The sequence below is a fragment of the Prorops nasuta genome, unplaced genomic scaffold (assembly GCF_024137725.1).
Source record: "Prorops nasuta isolate Cenicafe-Biocafe unplaced genomic scaffold, Cenicafe_Pnas_1.2 PNAS00018, whole genome shotgun sequence".
Classification (NCBI taxonomy): domain Eukaryota; kingdom Metazoa; phylum Arthropoda; class Insecta; order Hymenoptera; family Bethylidae; genus Prorops; species Prorops nasuta.
This window is the reverse complement of record NW_027116815.1, coordinates 5,586,351-5,611,476: the sequence shown is the minus strand read 5'-3', so window position 1 is coordinate 5,611,476 and position 25,126 is coordinate 5,586,351. Positions and strand designations below refer to the sequence as shown.

Below are 25,126 nucleotides of genomic sequence, written 5' to 3'. Positions count from 1 at the left end.
ACGTCTGCGGTAGATTGACACGTGTCATGGCCGCCCGCGAGAGAGCTTCGGCGGCGTCGACGAGGCTGACGAGGATGGCGAGGAGGGGGGGGGGGCGAGGTGGCGGTGAGGTTGGAAAGGAAAAACTCGACGAGGAACGGAGACGTCGAATCGGACAAGGAGGAGAGAAGGGTCGGGAGGGGGGGGGGGAGAAGTCGAAGGCGGCGGCTCTCGCAGGGGTGGATGGGCAGGAGGGGGGAGGGGGTGGAAGGGAAAAGGACATTAAGGTGCGTAATAGCCAGCGGGGCGAGCGCGCACTGCCGCGGCATCGATTAGACAGAGGCTCACCCCCTCCCCCGAACCACCCCCAGGATGCAACCTCGCCACCTTCCTGCCTCTCTGCCCAACGCGAGGGAAACCTACTCCTCCCACACACCCGTCTAACTCGAGAGCAGCCGAGTACGTGCTCTACATACACAGCTCCACGCTTATGTCAGTTCCCGTCTTGCCTTGCCACGCCACGCCACGCCACGCCACGCCACGCCACGCCACGCCATGCCATGCCACTGCCAGCCGAAGGGCCGCATGTGTGTGAGTTCCAAACGGCCGGATCGCCTGCCTGGGGGATGAACCGAGACAGCATTTGCGTCAACGCGAACAAACGCCTCTACTTACACACACACACACACACGTGTAGGGGGACACCAACGTCTAACGTCGTTATAAACATTAACGGACCGGCTCAATATTCCCCGGACCCTCCTCGTCCTTTGGTCCCTCGGTCCACTACCCCCCGCCCCACCTCCTATCCACTTTTACAAGAGCGAGAGGGAGATTCGCCACCCTGCTTCCACATCCACCGTCACCACCACCACCAACCAGTCCTTTACCTACCCACACCCCCATAGTCTGGTCTTGCTCGGACACACTCAGGTTTACCCTGCGAGGATTCCCGAGAACCACGCGCGCCACGATGCATCCCAAGGACGCTAAATGACGCCAGACATCTCGATGGTCTCTCCAACGATCCCCCCCCCCCCCCGCCCCCTCTACTAGATCCTCCGAGGTGCAGCATTCACTCCACAGTCTTCCTTCGAATATATCTATTTTCTCCATACGTACATGGGTTTAACTCGTTTCTCGTATAACACATTATCTCTCTCTCTCTCTCTCTCTCTCTCTCTCTCTCTCTCTCTCTCTCTCTCTCTCTCTCTCTCTCTCTCTATACGTACTTCCGGTACCAAAGAAAATTCCCTAGCCACACGGAGACTCTTTTCGATAATTCCGTCGACAATAGAGAAACGTTAAGCGCGTGTGCATTCTCCACAGAGTTTAAGCCACATCAACACTCGATAACTTTAAAGCGGATGGACCTGTCCAATTCCTCTCCACTCCTCCAATTACATTATATTTTGTCCTTACGCACGTAGCTATGTTTATACCGCAAAGTCTGCATTTCTCAGCAGCGAATTTCACCCCGACCTACGTGCAGCGATCCATCCTCGACTTTGGAAGTAATCGAGGCGAGGAACGACGTTGGTTTTCTGTTTTCCCTCGCTCTTTGTTTTTTTCTCCTCGGCTTTTTCGAAGCTCGGGTAAATTGCATTGGTCGGGCGAGGGGAGGGGGGGGGGATCAGTCGGTCAATCCGGGAATTCGAGATGGAGAAAGATGGAAAGGAGGTTAAGAGGGTCCGCGGGAATGGAGTCGTGGGTGCTCACGGGTCGGGATAGAGATCGTCTAATTTCGTTGGACGAGTCCCGAAAGGATCTTTCTTCCTTTCTTCCATTCCACCCCCCCCCCCCCCCCCCCCTCCGCCACTCGTTTTCCACTTCGATCTCGACCAGCGCCAGAGAAATTCAAGTCCAAGGGTCGACGGCTGATTATCGTTAATTGTGGTCGATATTAACAAGGGAGGGTTGCACACCCTCGATCATTCCAATCGGATTAGTAGCGCTGGCATTATAGATAGCCACGTTCATCTTTCTCCAACTTGCGCCCCGAGCCCTAACCGATCCACTAATTTCTAATTCCAGCGAAACCATCTGCCCGAAAAAATATCCTGCTCTTTTCCGCAAAATAATATAACAACCAACGATTTTCCACCCACACCACATAGCTAAGAGTTATCCACTGATCTTCCTGGAATAAATATTTCATAATTCAGGGATGCAATTAGAAAACATCGATTCTACTCTTTCATCCGTTGAACCGTTTTGCTTTAAGTCTAAAACCATCCTTTTAATATCGCTACGTTAATTCAAAGTTTTCGCGTTGCTGGCTCATTTATCACGAGTCTGGGCAGTAGTTTTAGACATTCTTCTTTTCCATGGCGAGTAAATATAATAGCAACAGGTATCTCTTTTTCCCGCAGTTCTTCACTTGTTTTAAAATAGCGCCAAACTATAAAAATGTGCTGGCTTCGTCATACCTGCTTTTCTCGCAATTTCCTATATATATATATATATATATATAAGTGTGTTATAGAAATGGACCAGCGAGTGATTTGGCGCGTTCCTCGAGCTTCCCCTGGAAACTCTTCGCTCCGCACACGTTAAAAACTCCCTTGGAACGAGCTCCGAAAATCTTGCAATTTAATCTAGCACGGTTTACAGAGAGAAAAAAAAGAAGGGAGAATATTTTTCTGTGAAAAGGGCCGTTATCGTCGCCCAGCCGCAGATCAATCTATAAAAGTATCCGGGAGCCAGTGGCAGCAGGTGCGCGTCAGTTTTTACATCTCGCGGATTACAGGATTATCAGGCAGCGTGGAATGGAGAAAGAGATATACTCATCGATCAACGATGGCGTGTAACGACCAATCAAGCGAGATCTATCCCAGGGACGACGATATATGAATGAAAAAAGAAATTAGCCAATCGCTGCTACTGGGATTAATAACTGGATGCCTGATAAAGACGTATCGTCATTAGGAAGGAAAAACTTGGGTTTTATCCGAGAAAAACAAGTGAGATTCCTTTGCTGCCACTTGGAAATTCTTCAGTCAAATTGTTCGCTAATTAATTATATTCGTTTGATGATACAATTTTCGTATGGTGTAAAAATATTCAGAAAAAAATAGAAGTGGAAAGTACGCGAAAGTAAAAGTGAGTTTTCAAGAGAGTCTATATATATATATATATATATAGAAGAGCGAGAAAACACATATCGACTGTGTGTAGTGGAAGCAAGGAATCCAGGAGCAGGGGGGAGGGGGTAAGATCGCGCGATGTTGCACGGCACACGAGTCACTTTTCCCCAGGGTTGCCGGATTGACAGTCTTTCAACGTTTAGCCCGATCCTATATCGACGAAAACGAACAGCCAAAACTCACAGTTCCTTCTCGTGTCTCTATAAACCACCCTGCATCTCGATATATATACATAATACAAAAGAATTAATGTAACAAAGAGAAAAAAAAACCACGAATGATTTCGGTACAAAAGTCTTCAGGTTTATCCAATCCCTGGTATACATCGACTAAAACAACGAAAAAAAACCCTGAAAAATCGTTCTCTCTCGTTTCCTCGCAAAACCCCATTCTGCATCTATCTCGATACACACACACACACAGCATAAAAATTTGTTTGAAGAAGGATGAAAAGGCAGGGATGATTTCTGTATATAGAAATTGTTTGCAGAGTTGTACGTGGAATAGAGTAAGGATGAGAGAAAATAGAAGGAGTATAGGGGCATGGCGTTTAAAGTTGGGATGAAAATTTCAGCGGGTAGTTGGGTATGCTTAATAAGACGGTGAGAGGCAGACGGAGCCAGCAGCAGGTCGCTGGTGTGTGCTTCTCGGGGACTCTTGGATGGTGTGTGTGTGTGTTTGGGTGTGGGTGGGTGGGGTATGTGTAGGGGAGAATGTAGAGAAGAGAAGAGGGTGGGAGATGGTAGGTCGGAGGAAAGGGCGCAACAAGGGCGCGAGCGAGGAAGGGTGGCTGGCGGTAGCAACGGGCCACACTGGAGGGGTTGAATCGGGGAGGCGAAGTGTCGTCGTCCGAATAACGGCCAAACGGCATCGACCGATATCTTCCTGCTCCCGACTCCCGAGTCCCGAGTCCCGGCCCAGGCTACGTAGGAGCGTCAACTTGTTTCTCTTCTCCTCCACTTTGCTTCCTTTTACACGTTACTCGCTGTCCTCATTTTTCTCTTTGTTTTTATTTATATTTATATTATTTATATATATGTTTGTATTTTATGTCTTTTCTCATCTGGCGAATTCCCCCCCCCCCCCTTCTTTTTGTTATTTATCTGGTTTTCTCCCTTGTTCCTTCCTTACCCACCCCCCTCTTTATCCATTTCTAGACTTCGATTTGCAAGCTTCTAACGCGATTGTCCTTGGTCCAATCGACCTTTGCCAAACTGCGGCGGTGCTCTAATTGCTTTAAGCCTCCGAACATTCCTCGTTATACCAGTTATATACATGCAGACACATACACGCAGGCCAAGGATGGTTTCGTCAAAACGACGTCTGGAGGATGATTCGAAAATTTTTGGAAAAATTACTAAGAGAAAAAAGAGAGAGGAAAATACAAAGGAAAAATCTGTTGTTTTATAGATTAGAAGTTGCTGTATTCTAGTTTAATTATGAATTTTCTTCCGATAATTCTAGTTTTATATGTAGAACCAAAGTTTATACTGTATATAGGGAATTTCGTTGTAGGTTTGAAAAAATAGAATGGAACCATACGATGAGGACGAAGACACTCACTTCTGCATAAAATGTCACACAACTGTGCATGGCCTTGAGAACTACGTTCGGCATCGTCAAGCCGGATGCCAGTCCTCGGAGAAGGCGGTGGTGGAGCTACCACCGACGCCAACGACGGTGTCGTATCCAGAAATCCTGAACGCGGACGCGTTCTTCAGCTCGTTGGAGTTGCAGAGCAGCTCGAAATCCAATGCTCGAAAGCCAACGACCTCGCTGGAGGACAGCACGAAGAGGAGGGACGGGAGGAGAAGAAGGAACCGGAAGTGCAAGGAAAAACTCAGCGAATCCAACGTCCTCCCTGGAGTGGCGGACCTGGACCCGACCGAAAACCTCTGCATCCCCACCTTGGAGGGTTTTCAGGATATAGTAACGTCCAACAAATCAGCCTCGACCAGCACTGGAAAATTAGGACTGGAGCAGACCACTTCGAAGATAGAAACAGGATTTCCGGCGAAGAACGAAGCAGAAGCCTCGTTGGAGAGTTTGATCGAGGACTCGAAGCAGGGGGAGGCCAAGCGACAGGAGGAGACCCAGAGATTGGACCAGGATCATCAAATTTGGCTGGAGGACACGATCCTAGCTGATCTGGTTGACAATAACGAGACCAAGTTGTCCAGGTACGAGTTTGGCTACCAGGATGACGACGAAGACTCGGGGGAGGACGACATGCTCAACGCTGATTTACCTGAAGAGGATTCCTACTCGGACTCTGATGACGTTCAGGAACCAAAGTTTCCGCCCAAGGATCACACTGGTGGTAAGTGGAAACCTGGACAATCCGACCTTGGCCGGAATTTGCCGGATTTGCCCGAGGACGAAGCTGAGCCTGAAGAGGACCAGGACGAGCACCCACCACCCTCTTACACTGGGGGAAAGTGGAAACCTACGGAGTCCTTGCAGGTATAAACGTACATGTATATTTTTCTCTAGATAAATTGCGATTGACCAAATACTCTTGCAGAATTAAAGTGTTGGTGCGAAAAGAATATATGTGGAAGAAGATTCGATAAATTTTCGAAATAATTGTGGAGGGTCACAATGGTGGAGTGAAAGTCGAAATTAATTGGTTGGATTTCAATGTGTTTGGCAGAAGATTGAGGAGTACAGATGCGAGGATAGGGTGCAACCACCACCGAGTCACACCCGGGGCAAATGGGTGCCAGGAGCAAAGGAGGATATTAAGTCGGGATATTGGTGCAATCCTTGCGGCAGGAAGCTAGCGTCGCGATTGGTCTACAACAGGCATCTCCTCTCTGATTTGCACGCTAGAAGGAGCATGCGGGACCTCGAAGGTGTTCTCGATCTACCACGAACCTCTAATATCATCTCCAACAGGTCGACGACTCGCAGAAGAGCTACGGTATTCCCATTCGTCCATTTATTTCTTCAGCAAAAATCAACCATTCGAACGTTTCCATCTTTCAACTACGATCACTGTTGAATATACATATACATATATATATATATATATATAAGAACGAATTTATTATTATTATCATTTATTAATTTATTGTACAAAATGTAGCGTTACAATGATAAAAATTTTATATTTTTTTGTTTAAACAGAAGACGAAGAATGCGGAAGGGAAAGAAGACAAGGTTGAAGGGAAGAAGGGGGTGAGGTTGAGGAAAAGGGATAAAAAGGTGGTTTCGTGCGAGATGTGTCACGCTCGAGTGAGACGACCACAAATGGGCAAGCATTTGCTTTCCCATTACCACTGTCGCGTGGCAGGGACTAATCCATACGGATCCCGTGCTCGTCGTTTCCTCCTGGAGAACATGGCGAACGTTGTGCGACAATGTCCCTTTCAGTGCTCCCCTTGTCGTTTCTACTGCAACACGGAACAGCAGTTTTTGCTTCACTGGAGATCCTCCCCGCACGTCACGACATTTCAACAAGTGAGCCTGCATACCTCCGACCAACCTCGTTACCCTTATCAATCCAAAACTCGGTCGTTACTCATTCTAAACAACCGGAAATCACCTGCTACCATTGCAGACTTTGCACACTCGATCATCCTCCGAGTGTTTGGAAAATATCAACTCTATTGTCAATACATTCAAACGTTCTTACTAGATCACTCTGATTGGCTAAAACCAATGTATTCGGATTGCAGTCTTCGTGTACTCGATTATAGTTTCAACGATGAAAAACTCGTTGAAGAGTTTTCACGAAATTTCAACTGTGTTGTGCGAATTGGTTTGAACTTTGTTACCCAAATGTGTTCTCCAGTAGAATCAAGGTGACCTCTTGTAAGCTCGGTAATTTCCGGTCAATTACGAGTCTTTCAATGGTGTCTTCAAGTATAGCTCGTTTGCAAAATTCCTTACCGGAAGTTGGCATGGGTGAGACATCAGAAGGTTGACACTGGATTTTTGTTGATCAGGGTTCAGGGAGCTACAGGTGCAGGCCGTGCGATTTCTGTTGCGATGGGGACGAGACGATGGAGTCTCACCTGTTGAGTACCAGTCACAAAGACGTGGTTTCAATGATGAACGGCTCGGTACCGGTGGTTATCAGTCGCGAGCGAGATGTCTCGTGCACCACCTGCGAGCAACGTTTCCGGTACAATCTTCAGCTACGTTTACATGCCAAAGGAACTGGACACGAACTCTCCCTCACCGCTACGGACGAGTACCAGAAGAGATTTACTTGCACCAACTGCTCCCAGGTGATCTTCCTATATATACATGTGTATTTCCTATATAATTGTTGAAGAACGTTTGATAATTCATTAAAAATTGTTGGTCCAGATCATCAGGTCCTTGATCTCCCTCCAACGTCATCAGATCAAGTGTCGAGTGTCTTCTGGTAAAGCTCAGGGTAGCACCAAGAATATGAGACCGTATTTTTGCTCCTTCTGCTCCATTCGTTTCTCCACTGCCAAGGAAGCCATGCTGCATCGCAGGACTTCCGATCACAAAGAGAGACGCAGAACCTTCCACTTGTCCACCTCGGAGAACCTGGAAGCCTCGAAACCGATAGTTCGCCAGTGTCCGCACTGTGGCGAGAAGAGAGATAGCCTCGACGAGTACAAGGAACATCTTCTGGAGCAACATCCTCAACTCTGTCACAGGTGAGATTTTCTTGCAATTTTCTGAATGACTTTGAATAGTCAACAATTTTAAATGAAAAAATAAAAGATTGTATGTAAAAGAAAGAAAGTGATTTCTGCTCGTATAATTTCGTAGATGCGCAAAATGTGGAAAGCTGTTCGCTCTATCTCAGGACGTGACGAAACACACGAAATACAAGGAGTGCTCGCAGGAGGAGGAAGGAGAGGGGGAGGTCGTAGGATCGAACGTGGGGAAAAAGCGATGGCTCTGCAGCAGCTGCAGTTTTTCCAGCGACTCTCAGGCGGAATTTCTGTTTCACCAAGCATTGCACACTGGGAGATTGCCGATAGACAAGGACGAGCCGAGTAGCAGCAAATCAATCGAGAAATATCGCTGTCCAGTTTGCGACAAGACCTTACCCAAGGCGTCTCTGCGAAACCATCTACGAAATCACACAGGAGAACGACCCTTTCCCTGTGTCAAATGTTCCACCTCCTTCTCCAGAAGATCAGAGCTCAACGCCCACCTAAAGAATTGCACCGGTTCACCTTTGGCTGAAAAATTCAGCAGGCGACGTACCTTCTCTTGTGCTAGGTGCACCAGCTCCTTCTACACCAAGTAATTCGCTATTCCATTATTTTCTACTAATAACTTTGGTAAATTGTACATGCGAGACGGACTGTATTATCTTATCGGACTCGATCTCTTCTTGCACAATTTTTGTTTGAAATAATCAAGCTGTGAAGGATGAATACCGAAACGATTTTGTATATATATGGATATAGTGGAGAGAAGCTTGTAGAATGATATCGAGTACACGTTGTTGGTGCACCAAAGCACGATATGCGAAATTTTCTATTATTCTCCACTATAATCACTTTTATAAATAACACGATGCACCGTATCATCGTACTAGTTTTTCTTCGGCAAAATTTTTATTAAAAATAATCAAGCTGTGAAAGATGAATACTGAAAGGACTTTATAGGAGGCAAGCTCGTAGAATAGTATCGAATATTCTGGGAAGGTGAAGCTCGCGAGCCTTTACGTCCGGCCATTTGGTTCGTCGTTGGACCACCGCGAGCTTACTCGTTATAAATAAAGGGAGGCGCGTTCAGGGGTAAAAAGTGGAAGACAATAAAAGCGACCGACTAGAACCGCGGAACGCGCGTACTAAAAGTGTCCTCGCTGCATAACTATAAAATAAAGTAGCGTATCGCTGCTTCTAGACTCGTTTGGTCCACGAGACGACAGAGAGAGAGAGAGAGAGAGGAAATTCAATGCTGCTGAAAGCGAAGAAGAGCGGATAATCAGCAACGAGATGATTAGCGAAGAAAAATACAGTAACACAGCGAAGAACGTATTGAAAATTAGCAGATACACAGGATAAAAAATAAACAAACAAAATTACACCTCGAATTGAATAATTAATATCAAACGAATGATCTCAGGTTTGAGAATAGCAACAAAGTTGGTAGCCGAAAATAATTAACCCATGAAGAGATAGCGTTTGGAAATATCGTATGAGCTCCCGTCAGGATTTGCTTTAACGCGTAGAGCCGGTGGTTGGTGAATAAGGGATAGGGAAAATTATAGGCGAGGAGATGAGGAATTAAAGCAAAAGTGAGGGGGGGGGGGGCGTAAGAGGAACCGAGTGGAGAGAACAAAGGTGTTAACATTTGCTTTATAGCGGCCGCGCGTTCTACAACCGGACGATGCTTTAATACTCGTGTCGACGGCATGTGGTGCGCGGTAGGAAATACGCGAACAAAATGCGTAGGCGGCCAGCGAGCCTCGGCACAGCCAGTATATAGGCGCCGATCTCTCTCAGTGCTTCTCGTTCCACGGTATTAGAAACGGGCGCGAGATGTACTTGCCACGCCATAATGCACACCCGTTAAATACTAAAATCATCCGCTATGAGATGTTGATACTTCGTTGTGTGTACGTTGCACACACGCCTCGCTCGAACCTATATATATGTGTGTGTGTGTGTGTGTGTAGAAAAACGTTCTCCAATATTTCTTATAAACGTCCCCGAAGCTTTCGGCCAACAAAATTTGTACGAACCGATTCTTCGGAGAATTCGAGCATCGAACCGAACGGACCAATCGCGTTCTAGTAAAGATTCGAGGATTGGTCGGTACGAGATAAATACATAGGAATAGAGTGCGATTTCAGGAGAAACAAGGGCGAGAGGTTTAAAATGGATTTGAGGGAAGATGTAATTACCTTCGGAGGGACTCCCGCGCGCAACTCGATCGGTTAGCCAATTCTGAGAATATGCGAGCAGGCACAGCGATATATGCGCATATTCAAGATAGTATGTTACGTACGCGAGCTACTGACCGTAAGTTTCGCTCCTCCACCCCCTCCGGCTCTCCTTGGACTTGGCATCGCAGGTTCTGCGTTCCTCGATCCGGTCAGGAACGTCTCCTGCTACCTCACCCCCCCCCCCCCTCCTCCCCTCTTCCTCTTACGTATACGCGTCTTCCCTGCAGGTATTTACATATATGGACCGCGGGGTCGCCTATCTTTTATCTTACGTTCCACCAATGGCGTGTCCACCTTCTTCTTCCTCCTTCTCCTCTTCTTCTTAGTTGACTCCTCTTACCTCCATCCTTCCCCTAATTTTATCCCATCTCTCCACTCACCCCCCCCCCTCCCCTCCCATTTTCATTAAATACCAAAAATAATCAATCCTTTTTTCCAATGCACGTTTGGTTCGCCAGGAACGTCTTATTCTCGCGAGTTTCGGATGAAAAGTGACTAATTAAGATTAATGAACGCTCCTGAGAGGAGAGGAGAGGAGAGGAGATAGAGATAAAAGATTAATCGGAATGTTTTGGGCTGATGGAAGCACGTAGGAGCTACGCGGCGCGTGTTGGGGATGCCGATCGCTTTCAAAGTGAATTCATCGGGGGACGCCGTATAATATACGTAGCTGGTGGACGGATGTCCTGGAGCAGCTACCAGGCATCCTCGGGAGCCTCCGTACGCGCGCTGTACCCTGCGATGCAACAGCCTCGCATTGTTTCCTCTCGAGAGTGCATGCAGATCAGCTGATTTTTTTTCTTCCTCCCCTCTCCCCCTTCCTACGATCCTCTTCCTCTCGATTCCCACTCTTTCCCATAAATCTCTATTTTGCACGCTTTTACGTGTATATATACAACTTTTCCTCGGAGTCTCCTTTCACTTTTTATACTACAACAGATATATATGAGTGTATAAAATTCGTTGCTCCAGTTTAATTCTAATCTAATTTCCCCTTTTCACTCCACGCTCCTCATTCTTCTTTTAATTTCCCATCCCTCCCCATCCACCGCTTTTTTCCTTCGATTTCTTTGTCCATTTTTGCTTCTCCCTCGCCATACTCGTTTCTCCTTAATTTTCTATCCCCCCTCCCTCGCTCCTCCATGTTGGTCCTTTTCAGGTTCACACACACATACAGGGATCTTTAAGGGTGCCCCGGCTGATGATCCCCGAAGACTACAGCGCGCCTCGTTAACCGCGGGAAAACGAACGCTATTGGTCAGCGAGACAATGGTCGGCAGGCAGATACCGTGGCCGATGCGTACAGTCCACCTCTGCGGTGCTGAGTTTTCGATAATTAAGCGCAGTTGGCCGTACTTGAATTTTACTCGATAAGCCCTCTCGATACCTCTCTCTCTCTCTCTCTCTCTCTCTTTGTATATACATATATATACACAGGGTGTCCCACGAAAGATGGTCATGTCAAGACCATCGGATAGAGGACCAAAATCTAAGTAAAAAAGTAGTAAAAACTTTTTTGCTAGCACTTTTGGTTCAAAAGTTATTTGTAATTAAAGATTATCGATTGTAGTAGTTCCTTTCTTAAAGAGGAAGATTGTTTTGGTCGCATTATATAAGGCCAAAAATGCTAAGATTCTGTGAATTAAAATACTAAGAAAAATACAAAGCCAAACATCCACTTGAGTGTATTGACGTGGTGTGTTTATGTTTTGATTGTTTTTATATCGCTCATACTCGAGACTCGGCCGTTCGTTTTTCAATAGACTCAAGCGGATGTTTGGGTTTTGTATTTTTCTTAGTATTTTAATTCACAGAATCTTAGCATTGTTGTCCTCATAATGCAACCAAAACAATCTTCCTCTTTAAGAAAGGAGCTACTGTAATCGGTAATCTTTAATTGCTAATAACTTTTGAACCAAAAGTGCTAGCAAAAAAATTTTTTAAACCTTTTTGCTTAGAATTTCGTACCCTACCCTCTGGTATTAACATGACCATCGTTCGTGGACACCCTGTATGTACACTATGTTATATACTCATTAGATATACACGTATACACACATACAATATCCCACATAGTAAACACGTACACAAGGATAGCAGAACGTTGGCTACTGGAAAATTATTGACAGAACAAAAGAATAATGAGGAGGTTTGAGGGGAAAGAAAAGCAGGGGAGGGGGGGACGTAGGTAGAGAGAGGCTTGATTACCGCTGAAGAGATAAAAGATAGCAGTTTGCCACGTTGCGCGGCTCGTGTATGTAAATATCTCGAGGGAACGTGTGTACCACGTAAACTTGCGTCGTGTCTCATCTTCCAGATACAACGCTGACTTATAATAAAATTATCCCATACGGTACAATTTATATTCAACGGACGCGCAACCTACCGTACCACGGGAAACCGTGCTTATCCTTGATTTTATTCCTGCTGAGCAGTATTTAATATTTAGCACCGATACCTGCTGCTACTTCTTCTTTTCCTTCTTCTTCTTCTTCTTCTTCATCATCTTCCTTTATTTTTACTACCGCCGCAGCTTTAACCTTTGAAAGCGTAAACTCCGTGTTCGTTTCGTACTCGCGATGGCGCAGTCAGGAATCGCTCATGACCAGTCGACGAATCTCTGGTGTGTATTAATCGAATTAATAAATTTTTCAAGGACGTTGATCGATGCACAAGGAACCACGTAGTGCTCTGATAGCGAATTTTTGCGTTGGTCCAATGAGTGGACGTTGGAGGAATTCGGGGTGTGACGCATATCGAGAACGCGGAACCCTAGAATCTTCGATCAGCAGCGTCGAGGGGGGGGGGCTTCTCTCGTTTGCATCTCACTAAGAGAGAATGAGAGAGAGAGAGAGAGAAATAGCTGCATCGTGCTACGGGGAGCTCAGCCCCGTATTATGCAGACAGTTTAGTGGTGACCGTCCCGCGAGTCCAGTTGTCGTGTGAAATATTGCGATTCATAAAATAAAACAGGCCTGCGGTCGAAAACGCTTGCGTATAGCTGCTGCCCGCTAACTGTCCTATCCTGTACCATCTCACTCCAACCCCCCCCCCCCTTCCCCTACACGCAGTTACGGCAACTCTCCGAACCCCCATTCGCCATCTCGAGATTCCTCCCCACCATTTTTTCTTTTTTTCTCTTTATATTTTCCATCCCCCCTCCTTCCCTTTCAGGAAGGATCGAAATTCTCCTCTCTCTCTCTCTCTACTTTGCAAAATAATCCCAAAATATTCCAAATAGGTTTCAACCTAATTACGCCTCCCCGCTTTTCTTTCGTCATTTACACCTCTCGCGGTATTCACGAGTTTTATTTAAAGATAAGATCGTTAGGTTTTATTTCCTTCTTTTTTTCTCGCAAAAACTCCTGTCTCTCCCTCCATTTACTCAGCGTCCCTCTTCTTTCCCCCTCCCCCACGAGATAGCCTCCTATCTCGTCTTCCTTATTCGCAGTTGCATGGCCATCAGAGTAAAGCAAACTTACGTTCTCCAAATTTTTCTCCAGCTCCTTTCTCCCCTCGATCCCAGATCGAACTGCTTAAACCGATCCTTGGTTCACGATTCTTCACCCTGAAGAGAGAACCAACAACAGAGTCGTTATGTATAACAATGATACAGATATTTGTAAAAAAAATGTTCGAAACAGACTAGTGCAGAGAGGGATCGAAGGAAGAGGAGGGGATGGAAAGAATAAATCGGTTGATCGGTGGTGCAATTTGTTAATTTAGGGGAGAGTGGGGAGGGTGGTGGTGGAAAGAATTGGGGTAGTTAAGACGTTGCCGCTACGTTTTGGAGATTACTCCTTTTGCCCAACGAAATTAGCGGACGACATGTTTATTGTAAATGAATCCCGCTCTGCGGAGGCTTTGGGAGCAGGACTGAGCGGATCCCCCAGGACCGGGAGTATAAGTACGGGGGCGAGGAGGAGGGTAGTTAGGAGGGTGCACGAGCTACTCCGATTTATGCGCACGTTACCGAGCCCTCTGGCGCAATTAAGCTCGCGTTATAATATTGTTGTTTATTCGGAGCCTCGGTTGCGAGGCTTTAACCTCCCCCCCCCCCCCCTCCTACACCCCCAACGCGACCACCCCTAATCTTCCTGACGCGGCAAACCCACACCACCAACCTCTTCCCCTTCCCTACCTCCTTCCTTCCTCAACCACCACCAACAATCGCCATTCCTTCCGTTATTTCCACACAAACATTCGCAAAATAATTCATATCTCGACTGCTCAATCTCCTCCGGACTCTCAATTTTTAATTTCTCTCCGCGTCCTTTATATCTTTGCATCAAAAGCGAGTTTCATCTTTGGCAAATCGAATAATTTTACACACGAGGATCGATGGTGTATATAGGACTGTTGACCAAGAAAATTAATTTCCACATATTTTTGCCAATTGCTCGCGATTATTCTCGCCAACCCTCGCGTTAAATCCACGCAAAACCAACAACCTCCCACCTCGTCCTTTCACAACAATCGCTATTCCTTCTGTTATTTCCGCGCAGGAGCTTTCGGAAAATAATTCATATATCCGGACCACTCGACTCCTCATCCCTTTGAACGCGCAATCCCTCTTTATTCGCGCGAAACGCGCGCCGCGTTTCAACGTCCCAACAGCTAAACTCGGAAAGAATCAACCGAGGAGCCTCGACGGACGCGGATTAATCGTAGCGAAAAAAATTTCGCAAGAATCCGCCGCGGCCGCCGACAGATTTATCACTGGCCCCGTGCCCATATTTTTGCCAATTACTCGCAATTAATTGCGACGAGCATCGCTAATATCTATATCTCGCTCGAGAAATCGTGATGTTTATGTAAAGCTCGAACGGAGGAGAATTAATCATTCTCGTGGCACGGTAAACCGGTTTGCGTCGTGGCCGGAGTCAATCTCGCGGTGTTTCGATGAATTTCGTCGTTGGAGGTTCCGCTTGAAATTTGTCGAATTAACGAGGGATGGAAAAATCGATGTAGGGGGGTGGGGGGTAAGTTTGAGAAGGGGTCGTTGGGGAAAGATTTGCAATCGAGTGGTGGGAGGGGGTGGTGGTTCCTGGGGCGGCTCGCGCGCCATGATTCGAATCAGGTGCAGGAGGGGGGAGGGGGAATAGGGCAGGGCAAAATGAGAAAAAGGAGTGAGGGGACGAGAAGTCGCTGGGCGAGGGGGGGGGGGAGGGGGGGAGAATGCAAGCTGCACCGGTGCAGGACGGACGTAGCGGTGGATGAGGAAGGTGGGATTGAGTTATGACAGCGTTTGCTCCAGGGGGCCGGCTCTGGCCAAGCGGATATTCTTCTTATTCTTTATTTCTTCGTCTGCGAAGGAACCTTCGGCCATGCATCAACTTCGCCTGAGTTTGGTACGGCCTCCTCCGGCAAGCACCTCTCCTGCCACCATCGCCATTCGTCCACTTCTACTCCGACTCTATTACATACACACACACATATATACATAGTAAATTCCACCCCCACACTGGAGAACCTCCCGAAAGGAGCGCCGAATTAAACACGTTCGACCGAATTAATCGACTTTGAATCTGGGAAAAATGTTGAATAAAAAATTCTTGGAAATAAATCAGGACGTTTCGTTAGAATTTCAAGATGTTCTCCATGTGCACCAATCTTCGGGGTACCATCTACTGCGAGTTATGTATATGTGTGTGTAATTAATAGCGATACGGAGAGTCGTCGCGGTTGGACGTTTATGAATGGCGCGGTCGCAGCTCGCTTTACAAAGGGAATCAGCGATCGCTCGAGATAATCGATAGGTGAGAAGGAGGGAGGGGGGGGGGGGAGAAAAGCGGCGCGGGGCCCCCCGTGCACGCACAGCCGAGAGAACCAATGGCTGCACACACGATTTAATCATTTTCCACACATCTTCATCGGGACGCGCGAGTCTCGCTTTGATTCGACGCAACGGTTCGCCGGGATTACAATTTATATCCATTTATTTCCTGGATTTCTGCTGGACGACCATTTCGAATCGGTGTATATCCGAGTCGCCGGGGAATTGCCGCGGAGAGGAAGAAAAAGAAGGAGAGGGGGCGGGCAGTTTCGAAGACGAAAGATCGTGAAGGGAGGATGATGTGAAAATAAAAATGAGAACGTAGAGAGCGAGGGGGAGGGGGGAGGGGAGGTGAGATCGTAGAGAGGCCGCAGACCGACGGACCAGGCGAAGGACCGCGCGGTCATAAATACCTCAGCGCGTTCAGCCAATTAAAACAAATCATTTTAATGCGCAACCTTTTTAATTAATGCCCAGTACTCGCTTCTCGTCCGCCTTCCTTCCTTGCGAGTACTACATGACCGCTTCACTGGTTCTGCCTGCCATTCCCATCCCAGCACCGATCGACGATATATTAACCCGTACCGGTCACTTTAGATCTATGGATCCAACTGTCCCTCCCCTACCACTCGGGAACCTAACCTATTCCGTGATCCCTTCTCGAGATCCTTTCCACCTCGAATAAACTCTCCCACCGATACCGGAGAAATTCTCCATTTTCCAATATTCTATATCTTCTTTTGTTTTTTAACTAGAGTAAGGAAGGGGGGGGGGGTTGTGGAGTTTTTTTTATTTAGTTTTATGAAACGTAGAATGTGATATAAGAATTTGTATGATTTAATGTATCACGAAAGGGTTTTGTGCGAGTACATGAACGAAGCAGACTTTACCACGATCCACACTCAAAATGTTTTCCATCAGGAATAAACCAGCTCACATCGATAGGAGAAAAATTCCCCATTTTTTCCACCATTCCCTCTTGCCCCATTCACTAACGAGAGTAATGAGAGGGGGATGGGAGAGGGGCTAATATCTCGTCGAGTCTTTTCGTTGTTACGTGTAATTGATATATGTTATTAATAAGAAATATGCGACGTTAGAATATAGTATAAAGATTTGTACAACTTAATATATCATGAGGAGGTTTATGAGTACGTAGACACCACTTATGCCGGCTTCCCGTACACAGTGAATAATGAGCTGGCAAAGATTTATGCCCACCGAATAACAAGACACATCGCGAAGAAACTCTCCTCTCTCCCTTTTTTTCTCTCCTTTTTTTTCAACTGACAAGGACCAACGCGTTCTTTGACTATGAGTTATTCGAATTCCCGCTTGATTTTTGCCATTTTACTCTCGTATCATCCTGACACATATTTCATCAACCGACGCTTTCTTTCCTACCACTGTTCGTGTTAATTAATCATTTTCTCCCCTTTCCTCTCGTACTTTTTAATTATTGTACATTCTCGCGCCACGTTCCATTCTAACCAAGTCGACTCGATCGTTCCAGTCAGAATCCTGAACGATTCGGATAATCCGGAGAATCAATAAAGTACTATATATATATACGAAATACATTAGAGCCTAATTTCGAAACATATATATATATATATATATATATATAGAATAAAACGTAGAATTTTTACAAAAATCTGTGAGAACGTCTTGTCGCGATCGACAGAAATAAGGTCGGCGTGCGAGGAGGCCAAGAGCGGATATCGGGGCTATCATTAGCGGCAAACCGGAGGATCGGAGGATTTCGGGGACTCTCGGAGGTGGCGATCGAGCGAGGCCGAAATTTACGTTTCTCGCTAATCGATTTTCGGCGCGGCGATATAAAGCGAGAGGATCGTCAATAAAGCTGGAATCCTCCGAAGGTCCTGACAGGTTTTTGCCTCGCTGGGCGTCGTTGACGAGAATAAGGAACGGGGCTCGATCGTCCCGCACGGATCGGCATGGATTACGCTTTTAAATATGGTTCGGCCAAAGCCGGGATCGCGCGTATTTCACCCGAAGACGTTCAACGTCGTTCTAAATCATTCGGACTGACCGCATCCGCTCGGCCAACCGCGGCTGGTGGCTATTCTTAACGGACTCCTGTCACGCCCGCGACATTCCATCGAAAATCAACGTTTTCTCGGGCTCTCCCCCCTCCTCTCGTCGGTTTATTTATGTATAATTGAGACCCTTCGCGCACCACTCGTATATACGTACTCGTTGCAACGATCCAATCGATCCATTTCCCGAGATGAACATCCGAGTTTTCCTAAGAAAAAAATTCTCCAACCTTCGTAAGACGACTGAATATATATCTACCCACCCCCCTCCCCCCCCCCCCCTCCCTCTCGTCAATCTAAGTAAGCCAGCTTCTCCACGATATTTATACTGTTTTCGATCGGAGATTCGACTCGGCCGCCGCAAGGCCAGACAATGGCGAAGAAATCGCTCGAAAAGCCATAATTCACCGAGCGGTGCTATATTTCTTCAAGTTTCGTCTGCGCATTTTTTCTCATACACCGTTCTCTCTTCTCTTTCTTTCTCACACGTATACACACGTACACTGCCGAGCGATCTTAATAATAGATTTTTGCAGTTTGATCCTCGCTGCTTCGTCGCGTCGTGATGGATATTTTCACGCGGTGCGCAGAGAGGGACAAGCGTGCAAGAAGATGGAATTTTGGCGAACGTGGGTGGAGGATTTTCGAAGAAGAGTATCGCGACTGTTGGTGACGTTGCACGTGCAGCTGTGGTTGCGTGTGTATACCTGGATTGTTGCAAGTGCGGAGAGAGAGAGAGAGAGAGCAGGTCGTGGCCAAAGTGCGAGGGCGTGTATACCGTGACATTGTAAGACTGGACGTTACACTTGCGTAGCCAATTGGGTTGGCCGGTCCCCTCTAGGACGGCCCAGATCTCTTTTCTTGAAAGAAAGGGTTCGAGAGATGTGCGAGGGAACGCCAGGCAAACGGACGGTCTGCTTGAGAGAGAGAGAGAGAGAGAGAGAGAGAGAGAGACTCCCTCCATCAGCATCTTCCTGCTACTCTCTTTGTCTTCCTTCCTCTCAATTTCTTCTCTTTATCCTCTCCTCTCCCTCAACCCCCCCCCCCCCCTCCACGAAACGTTGACCTGCGGGAAGAGAAAAAAATCGCGTCCTTCGTGTCCTGCTACCGCAAAATCCAGCAGCCACTTCTCCCGTTCACCAACACAATCCTCTCTCTCTCTCTCTTTCTCTCCCTGGACTCCCCCCTCCTGACTGGAAACTTTACCAGAACCCGAGAAACGACCTTGGACGTAAGACAGCAGCTCCCATAGAGAATTGGTGAGAATTTTTAGGCGAAACCAAACGACCTTGAACCCCCTCGTGGAACAATAGGGAAATTTCCGAGAGAGTGCGTCATTTTTTCAGTAAAATCGATCGCCGAGTCCGTTCCACGTTCGTTCGCCAAAGATCCCGAGAGAGTTGGCGCAGCAAAGTTTGAATTTTTGCTCGGCTCGCAGATCGAGCATAGGTTTATCCGAGAAACATTCCTCGCGTCAGGTTGGATATAGTTAGCCCGGGAGGAATGTTTAATAAAGGTTTGTCAAAGCTTATGGCACGATAATAATAAAGCTTTATTACGCATTATAAAGTACACGGTTAAGTTGGTCGCAGTCCATTCACGCTTTGGTTAATTTGCATAAAGGAAACCCACGGCCCAAGGCCAACGAGTGGCTGAAAACGTTTCGTCGACTTATTTATTACACGGCGATTTCAGCAGTGTGCATTGTCGGGTGCTAAAGGAAGCTATTTAAAGTGACTTTTATATAGTTGCGAGCACCGACTCGCTGATATAGGATGCAACAGCTGTGATCGGATAATATATCGTGTAAAAAGCTAATGGTCATCGTGTTCCGGCTATTCACGCAAATAAATTCGATGAGAGACACCCCGACGCAAAATAAAATCAATTGCAAAAATTCCCTCGCATTGTGTTTCGTCGCTGCAAACATTTTCCGCGAGGTCACGCGCGTCCAGGACTCGGCCTATATTCTCCTGGTGCCTCGCGGTCGTCGCTGCGTTGGTCAAGGACGATACAGGCTGCCTGATAATATATATATATATATATATGACGATAACGATGTCTCGTGCTTTCGCAGGTACGCCCTGTGGCAACACATGCAGCGTCACGAGGGTAAAAAGTTCAAGTGCGGACTGCCCGGTTGCCCGACGATCCTGAGGACCGCGGCGGAGCTGAAGACGCACCGGAGATTGGTCCACGAGAGCTCGGATTCGGACCGGAAGTTCTCCTGCACCGAGTGCTCTTATTCTGCCAAGACCAAAACTCAGCTTCACAGGTTTTTATACAGATTTATATATATTTTTTTTTCAATTTTGCAAGTGGATTATATACACCTTGCTTGTTTGTGTGTACGACTGTATTGCTGTATTGTGTGGGGTTAACGAAAGAGAGTGGGGGTAAAGCGAAACGAAAAGGGGAGAAAAGAACTCGACGACATTTTTCATCGGGAAAAATCGAGTAAAGATTGATCCTGCTTGGATTCTAAATTCTCTTCTCCACTTCCGCTCCCATTTCCCGCAAATGCACGCCTCCCCCCTTCGTTATTCCTGCGTCGTTTCGTTTTCATCCACCGTTTATGACCCTACTACCCCCCCCCCTTTTTCCCTTTACACACCTCAGCTCCGTCGCTCCTCGTTATCCCCACTTACCTTTCCACCCTTCATTCTTCCACTTTCAGTTTCAATATTTATTCAGTTTTCGTATTTCTTTTTTTTTTGTACAAAATCGATCACTCTCGCGACTCTGACGATACCTCGTTGATGAACCAACCGATCGTGGATCTATATTTGGAATTTATCATTTTTTTACTCTTGCATCGATGATGATCGTTCCTATATAACACATTAAATGCAGTTTTTTTTTCGTAAATAATATCGATGTACGAATGAAAGTAATTTTGACGATAATTGTCAGTTATGAAACATAAAGTTTCGTAGAAAGCAACGTGATACGATTAAAAATAATTGATAGTCGTCGATATTACGTAACACGCGCAGAATATCGTTTCTTAATAATGCTTTCGCGCGTTTATCGAGCTTGTTTGTAGCAATTTAGAATTTGAGAGGGAACGAGGTGTGGTTTGACCAATACGATTGCTTGATCAAGGAGAATGCCAGTGTACAAAAATTTCCTTAGAGTCGCGAGTGAAATTTGATATATAATATGCAGTGGGTGAAAGGGGCGAAGGGGAAAATGAAACGTTGTCACGACACGCCTACGTAGAGACCGTTAGCGAGTTATGAATCCAGTGGGCGCTGATAAGCATTGCACAGCTTTGCCCTTATCATCATCAATTACTCCTCTATTAATTGCATCTCGCGTAACTTCAAGTGGGCGATACCAACTGTGCCGAGAATCTCGCACACGACCAGCCATATTCCAATGTCTAAAATTTCATCCTGTACAAACATAAAATTCTCGACCAAATTAATCAAGTTTGCTAAATATTTAAAAAAAAAACATCTCGATTTTTTTTCTCAGCTTATTCAAATAGATAAAAAAAAAGTGCAGGATAACTCTTGATTTTTTGCATGTACACACACACGTTTAATGTCCTCTTTCAAGGATACGTTTCGGCAGTGTCGTAAATGGAGATAGATTGATGGCAGATAATTTGGTTTGCAGGCACAGCTTGAGGCATATCGCGCAGGATACAGGAAAACCGCGAACACAGGCTTGCCCGCACGAGGGTTGCGGTTTCAAAACGAAACTCGGATCTCATTTGCGGCGTCACATGCGCCTACACACTGGCACGAAACCCTACAAGTGTCGTCATTGTGCCTACGCCAGCAATAACTTGGTGAGAGTAGACAAATTTTTCTATATATATATGCCCATGAACAAAATCCTCTTCGACAACTTCAAACGACTCTCGGTGGATCCTGAAGAGCACTGGAGAACCGTAGGAAATAATCAGGAGCAATATCGTTTTTGTTTATTCTGATTATGAGGAAAATATTGATAATAAGGGGGGGGGGGTGGGACCACGTGGTAAGAGTTACGTGTACGAAACCTCGATGGTGAATCAAAGGGTCGAGTGTGGGACGAAATAAACCGTTGGAAGGCAGCGAGGGACGCGAGGAAAAGAAGCGAGAGTCGCACCTACATAAACGCTGTACGGTTCAATTTTTGTGTCGGTGGCTACGGTGTAAATTAAGGAAGGTACACTTTAACGTTTGGAAGGCCGACGCCGGTTGTGCAGCCGCCGCCGTCCCCGTCGCCAGGGCCCGATAAGATAACGAGTTAATTGTGCTCACTGGCTGCCCACACACGCACACTCTCCACTCTCCGTCCAGTCATACCGCGCGGCCCGGTATGCTAATGTCTCTTGAAGCTTTAGTTAGGATGCGACTCGCATACGAGTGCTCCGTGTCTCTTTGATAGCGACATAAACTCATTCCACCGACTCCCAGACACCACCTCCGCGCTCCCGAAAAACCACCCAGAAGAAAACCCGGGGATAAAGGAATCCAACGATCCTCCGTATGCACGATACTTTCCCACTTTAGAGTCTTTATAAAATTTTTATAAAACTTTCAGATTTTCATGAAAAATTGTTTCAATATTTTGGGTAAAGTTAAAATTAACGTTTTTGAATGGAAATTTAGAAAATTACTGCAAATTGTTTACTTTTGGTGCACGCGAAGATAAATGCAAGAATGGTTCATCAGGAATATCTTCAGGGTCTTCTAAGAAACTGGAAGAGAGTCGAAGGATATTTTTTCTGGGATATAGCGAGGTAAAATCGAGTGTCGAGGCGGAGTGAATAAAAGTGGTGGATTGGAATGGCAGGAGTCGATGTAAGGTGTTTGCTCTTGGTGCTTTAATAAGGAAGGAAGAGGAGCGTGCGAGTAGCGTACGGGACAATTTAACGAGGAGATTCCCTTCGATGGCTCCGCATGCACGTAACAGCCGGCTCTCGCCTTGCGTCAACGAGATTACACGCGCCACCTCCCCCCCAAAGAAAATTCCCCCCCCCCCCCCCTCCCACAGCAGCATCTTCCCCAGATCCCTATGATTTACCACGACCGTCATCCCCCCCCCCCCTAAACACCAAATTTCCTCCAGAAAAAATTTTCCAACCTACCTGACACTTCTCCTCTTTGTGAGCGCAACCTTTACACACAGGTACGGTCAGTCGTTATGTTGCACGCTTCGAGAGACTCCATCCTGCAAACCGTCGACTCGTCTCTCTTATTTCTCCATAATAATTCTAATACGATAAATTGGAATTAAAGTGGACGCAGGGAGAAATGTAATGAGGCAAATTATGTAGAAGGATTAAAATACTCGATTGGCTACATTTTCAGATCGGACGTCAGAAGACTCGTCACTGTGAAATATTGACGGTAGAGTTTTTACCTGTGCAAGGGAAGGAGCGGATTGGTGGAAGCGTTCAAAGTCGGCTTGGCCTCTCGGTCCAAGTAGCCGGGCCCCTCGTCGTAAAGATCTTCCTACCAGGCGGGCTTATACGAGCCGTTGATGGCAGAAGCAACATCAAATTTAATTTCCTATAAGTAAATCTTGCTGGCTCCGCGACTACGCGAGTCCTTAAGGTCCGTTCACACCGCCATGGGCGGTCGAGCCTCGATCCCCTCGACACGCAACACTCCCATATCGACTCTTATTAATTCACCGCCGAGCATCGAATTTCTACCGATCTTCTCTTTACTCCATTCTCCATTCCCTATATATATATATATATATATATATATATATAGTTGCGCTTCTCATTCCCGTGCCTCCCGCTCGAGAACTTCCATCAAAGCAACCTTCTTTTTCTGTTACAGGAGAATCTCAGGAAACACGTACTATCGACCGGTTTGCATCCAGGCAAGACCATTTACGAATGCGACATTTGCCACGGAAAGCAAACGGAAGCATTTTCAACCAACTTTGCCAAAGAACTTCGCGCGCACTTGCAAGAGGCTCACAGTGATAAATTTCCCACTCCCAGCCAGGCCAGTACTTACGTCCTCAAAATCTTCGAGGACCCTCGTGATTGATCGGAGGATAGCGTTCTAATGCTTATAGGCTGGTACACGATTCAGCTCGACTGTAGATTTTATAATTGACCAAGATAATGACTTTTTTAACGCGATTTTTTATGTAAATTATTTATAGCACTCGTGCTACATGTGGAGAGCAGATTTAACTATTTTTTCAAGGATTTTAACCAAAGAACTTTTTGCACACTCGCAACAAAATCACAGTTGTGAATTTCCCACTTTGAGCCGAGTCAGTGTTTGCGTCCTTGATATCTTCGAGAACTCTCGTGATTGGTTACACTTGAAAGACGACTCTGTAATATTTTATCTCGTACGATTCAGCTCGACTGAATATTTTATAATTGAACAAAATAATTCTTTACGTAAGACGTGAATAAATAATAGAATGTACAACATTTTTCATGTAAAGCGAATTGAACCATTTTCGCGACTAGTTTGATCAGAGAATTTTTCACCAACTCACAGTTTTAAATTTCCCACTTGGAATCAAGTACTCTCGTCCTGAAAATCAACGAAAACTGCGATAACTGATCATAGGTACACAATGTTGCAATATTTAAACCAATAACGACCAAGCTCGGCTAAAGATTTCGTAATTAACCAAGATGCAGTGATTTGTTTAACATGTATGTATATATATATATATATATATAAGAGTAAACTATGATTTATAAAGAAATGTAGAACGAAGCTCCGATGGATATAATGAATTCGTTATAGACGTATGACTCAATCGAAGGGCTGGACGAGTGGTTGGGAAATAATTGAAGAGGAAAGGATTGGAAGGAAAAGCCGATGCTTGGCAATTGGCTTTTATCGTTGCATAATTACAGGAGGAGCGGAATGAAAAATGTGTGCAAAGAGTTGTGGGTTTTTAGGACTGTAAGGAAATAAATTGAATCGATAACTCTTGGATGGAAGCTAGCAATTGGCTTTTAACTACCTTTCCACGCATCAGCGCGCAGCGTACCGTCCTGCCAGGTGCTCCCTGCTCATCCGACTCGTGGAATACGATAGGCGTATGCCCGGTGCGGTTGCAATGAGAACTGATCGGGGACTGTACAGCGCAACAGGAAGCAGTTACCGTGATGTACGATCATGTGGCACGGTACGCATTTGAGCCACATAGAGAAGAAACAGCTCGTGTGTGCCTGACTCCTCCCCATAACGTCTTCTGCCAGATAAAGAACAAGTTTCGTGTTAAAATTGAAGCGCGATCCTGCAGCAACATCCACCGGCACTCCAGTCTCGGGGACTCGGCTCCG

At 46.2% G+C, this 25,126-nt stretch overlaps 1 protein-coding gene across 4 annotated transcripts in view; it reads left to right on the top strand.

The window, feature by feature from the left end:
- The window catches only part of LOC136779819 (zinc finger protein 585B-like), a 35,774-nt gene extending 11,516 nt beyond the window's left edge, over nucleotides 1-24,258 (top strand). For 2 of the 4 annotated variants that reach the window (XM_066737668.1, XM_066737667.1), the window contains 9 exons: nucleotides 4,641-5,588; nucleotides 5,779-6,048; nucleotides 6,255-6,587; nucleotides 7,076-7,360; nucleotides 7,443-7,765; nucleotides 7,881-8,363; nucleotides 19,931-20,128; nucleotides 21,478-21,652; nucleotides 23,643-24,258. In XM_066737668.1, coding sequence (XP_066593765.1) covers nucleotides 4,656-5,588; nucleotides 5,779-6,048; nucleotides 6,255-6,587; nucleotides 7,076-7,360; nucleotides 7,443-7,765; nucleotides 7,881-8,363; nucleotides 19,931-20,128; nucleotides 21,478-21,652; nucleotides 23,643-23,858 — 3,216 coding nt within the window. In that variant the 5' untranslated portion in view covers nucleotides 4,641-4,655 and the 3' untranslated portion in view covers nucleotides 23,859-24,258. The remainder of the gene's footprint in view (nucleotides 1-4,640; nucleotides 5,589-5,778; nucleotides 6,049-6,254; nucleotides 6,588-7,075; nucleotides 7,361-7,442; nucleotides 7,766-7,880; nucleotides 8,364-19,930; nucleotides 20,129-21,477; nucleotides 21,653-23,642) is intronic. The other 2 variants (XM_066737670.1, XM_066737669.1) reach the window with 2 other exon arrangements.
- Nucleotides 24,259-25,126: the final 868 nt, after the last annotated feature.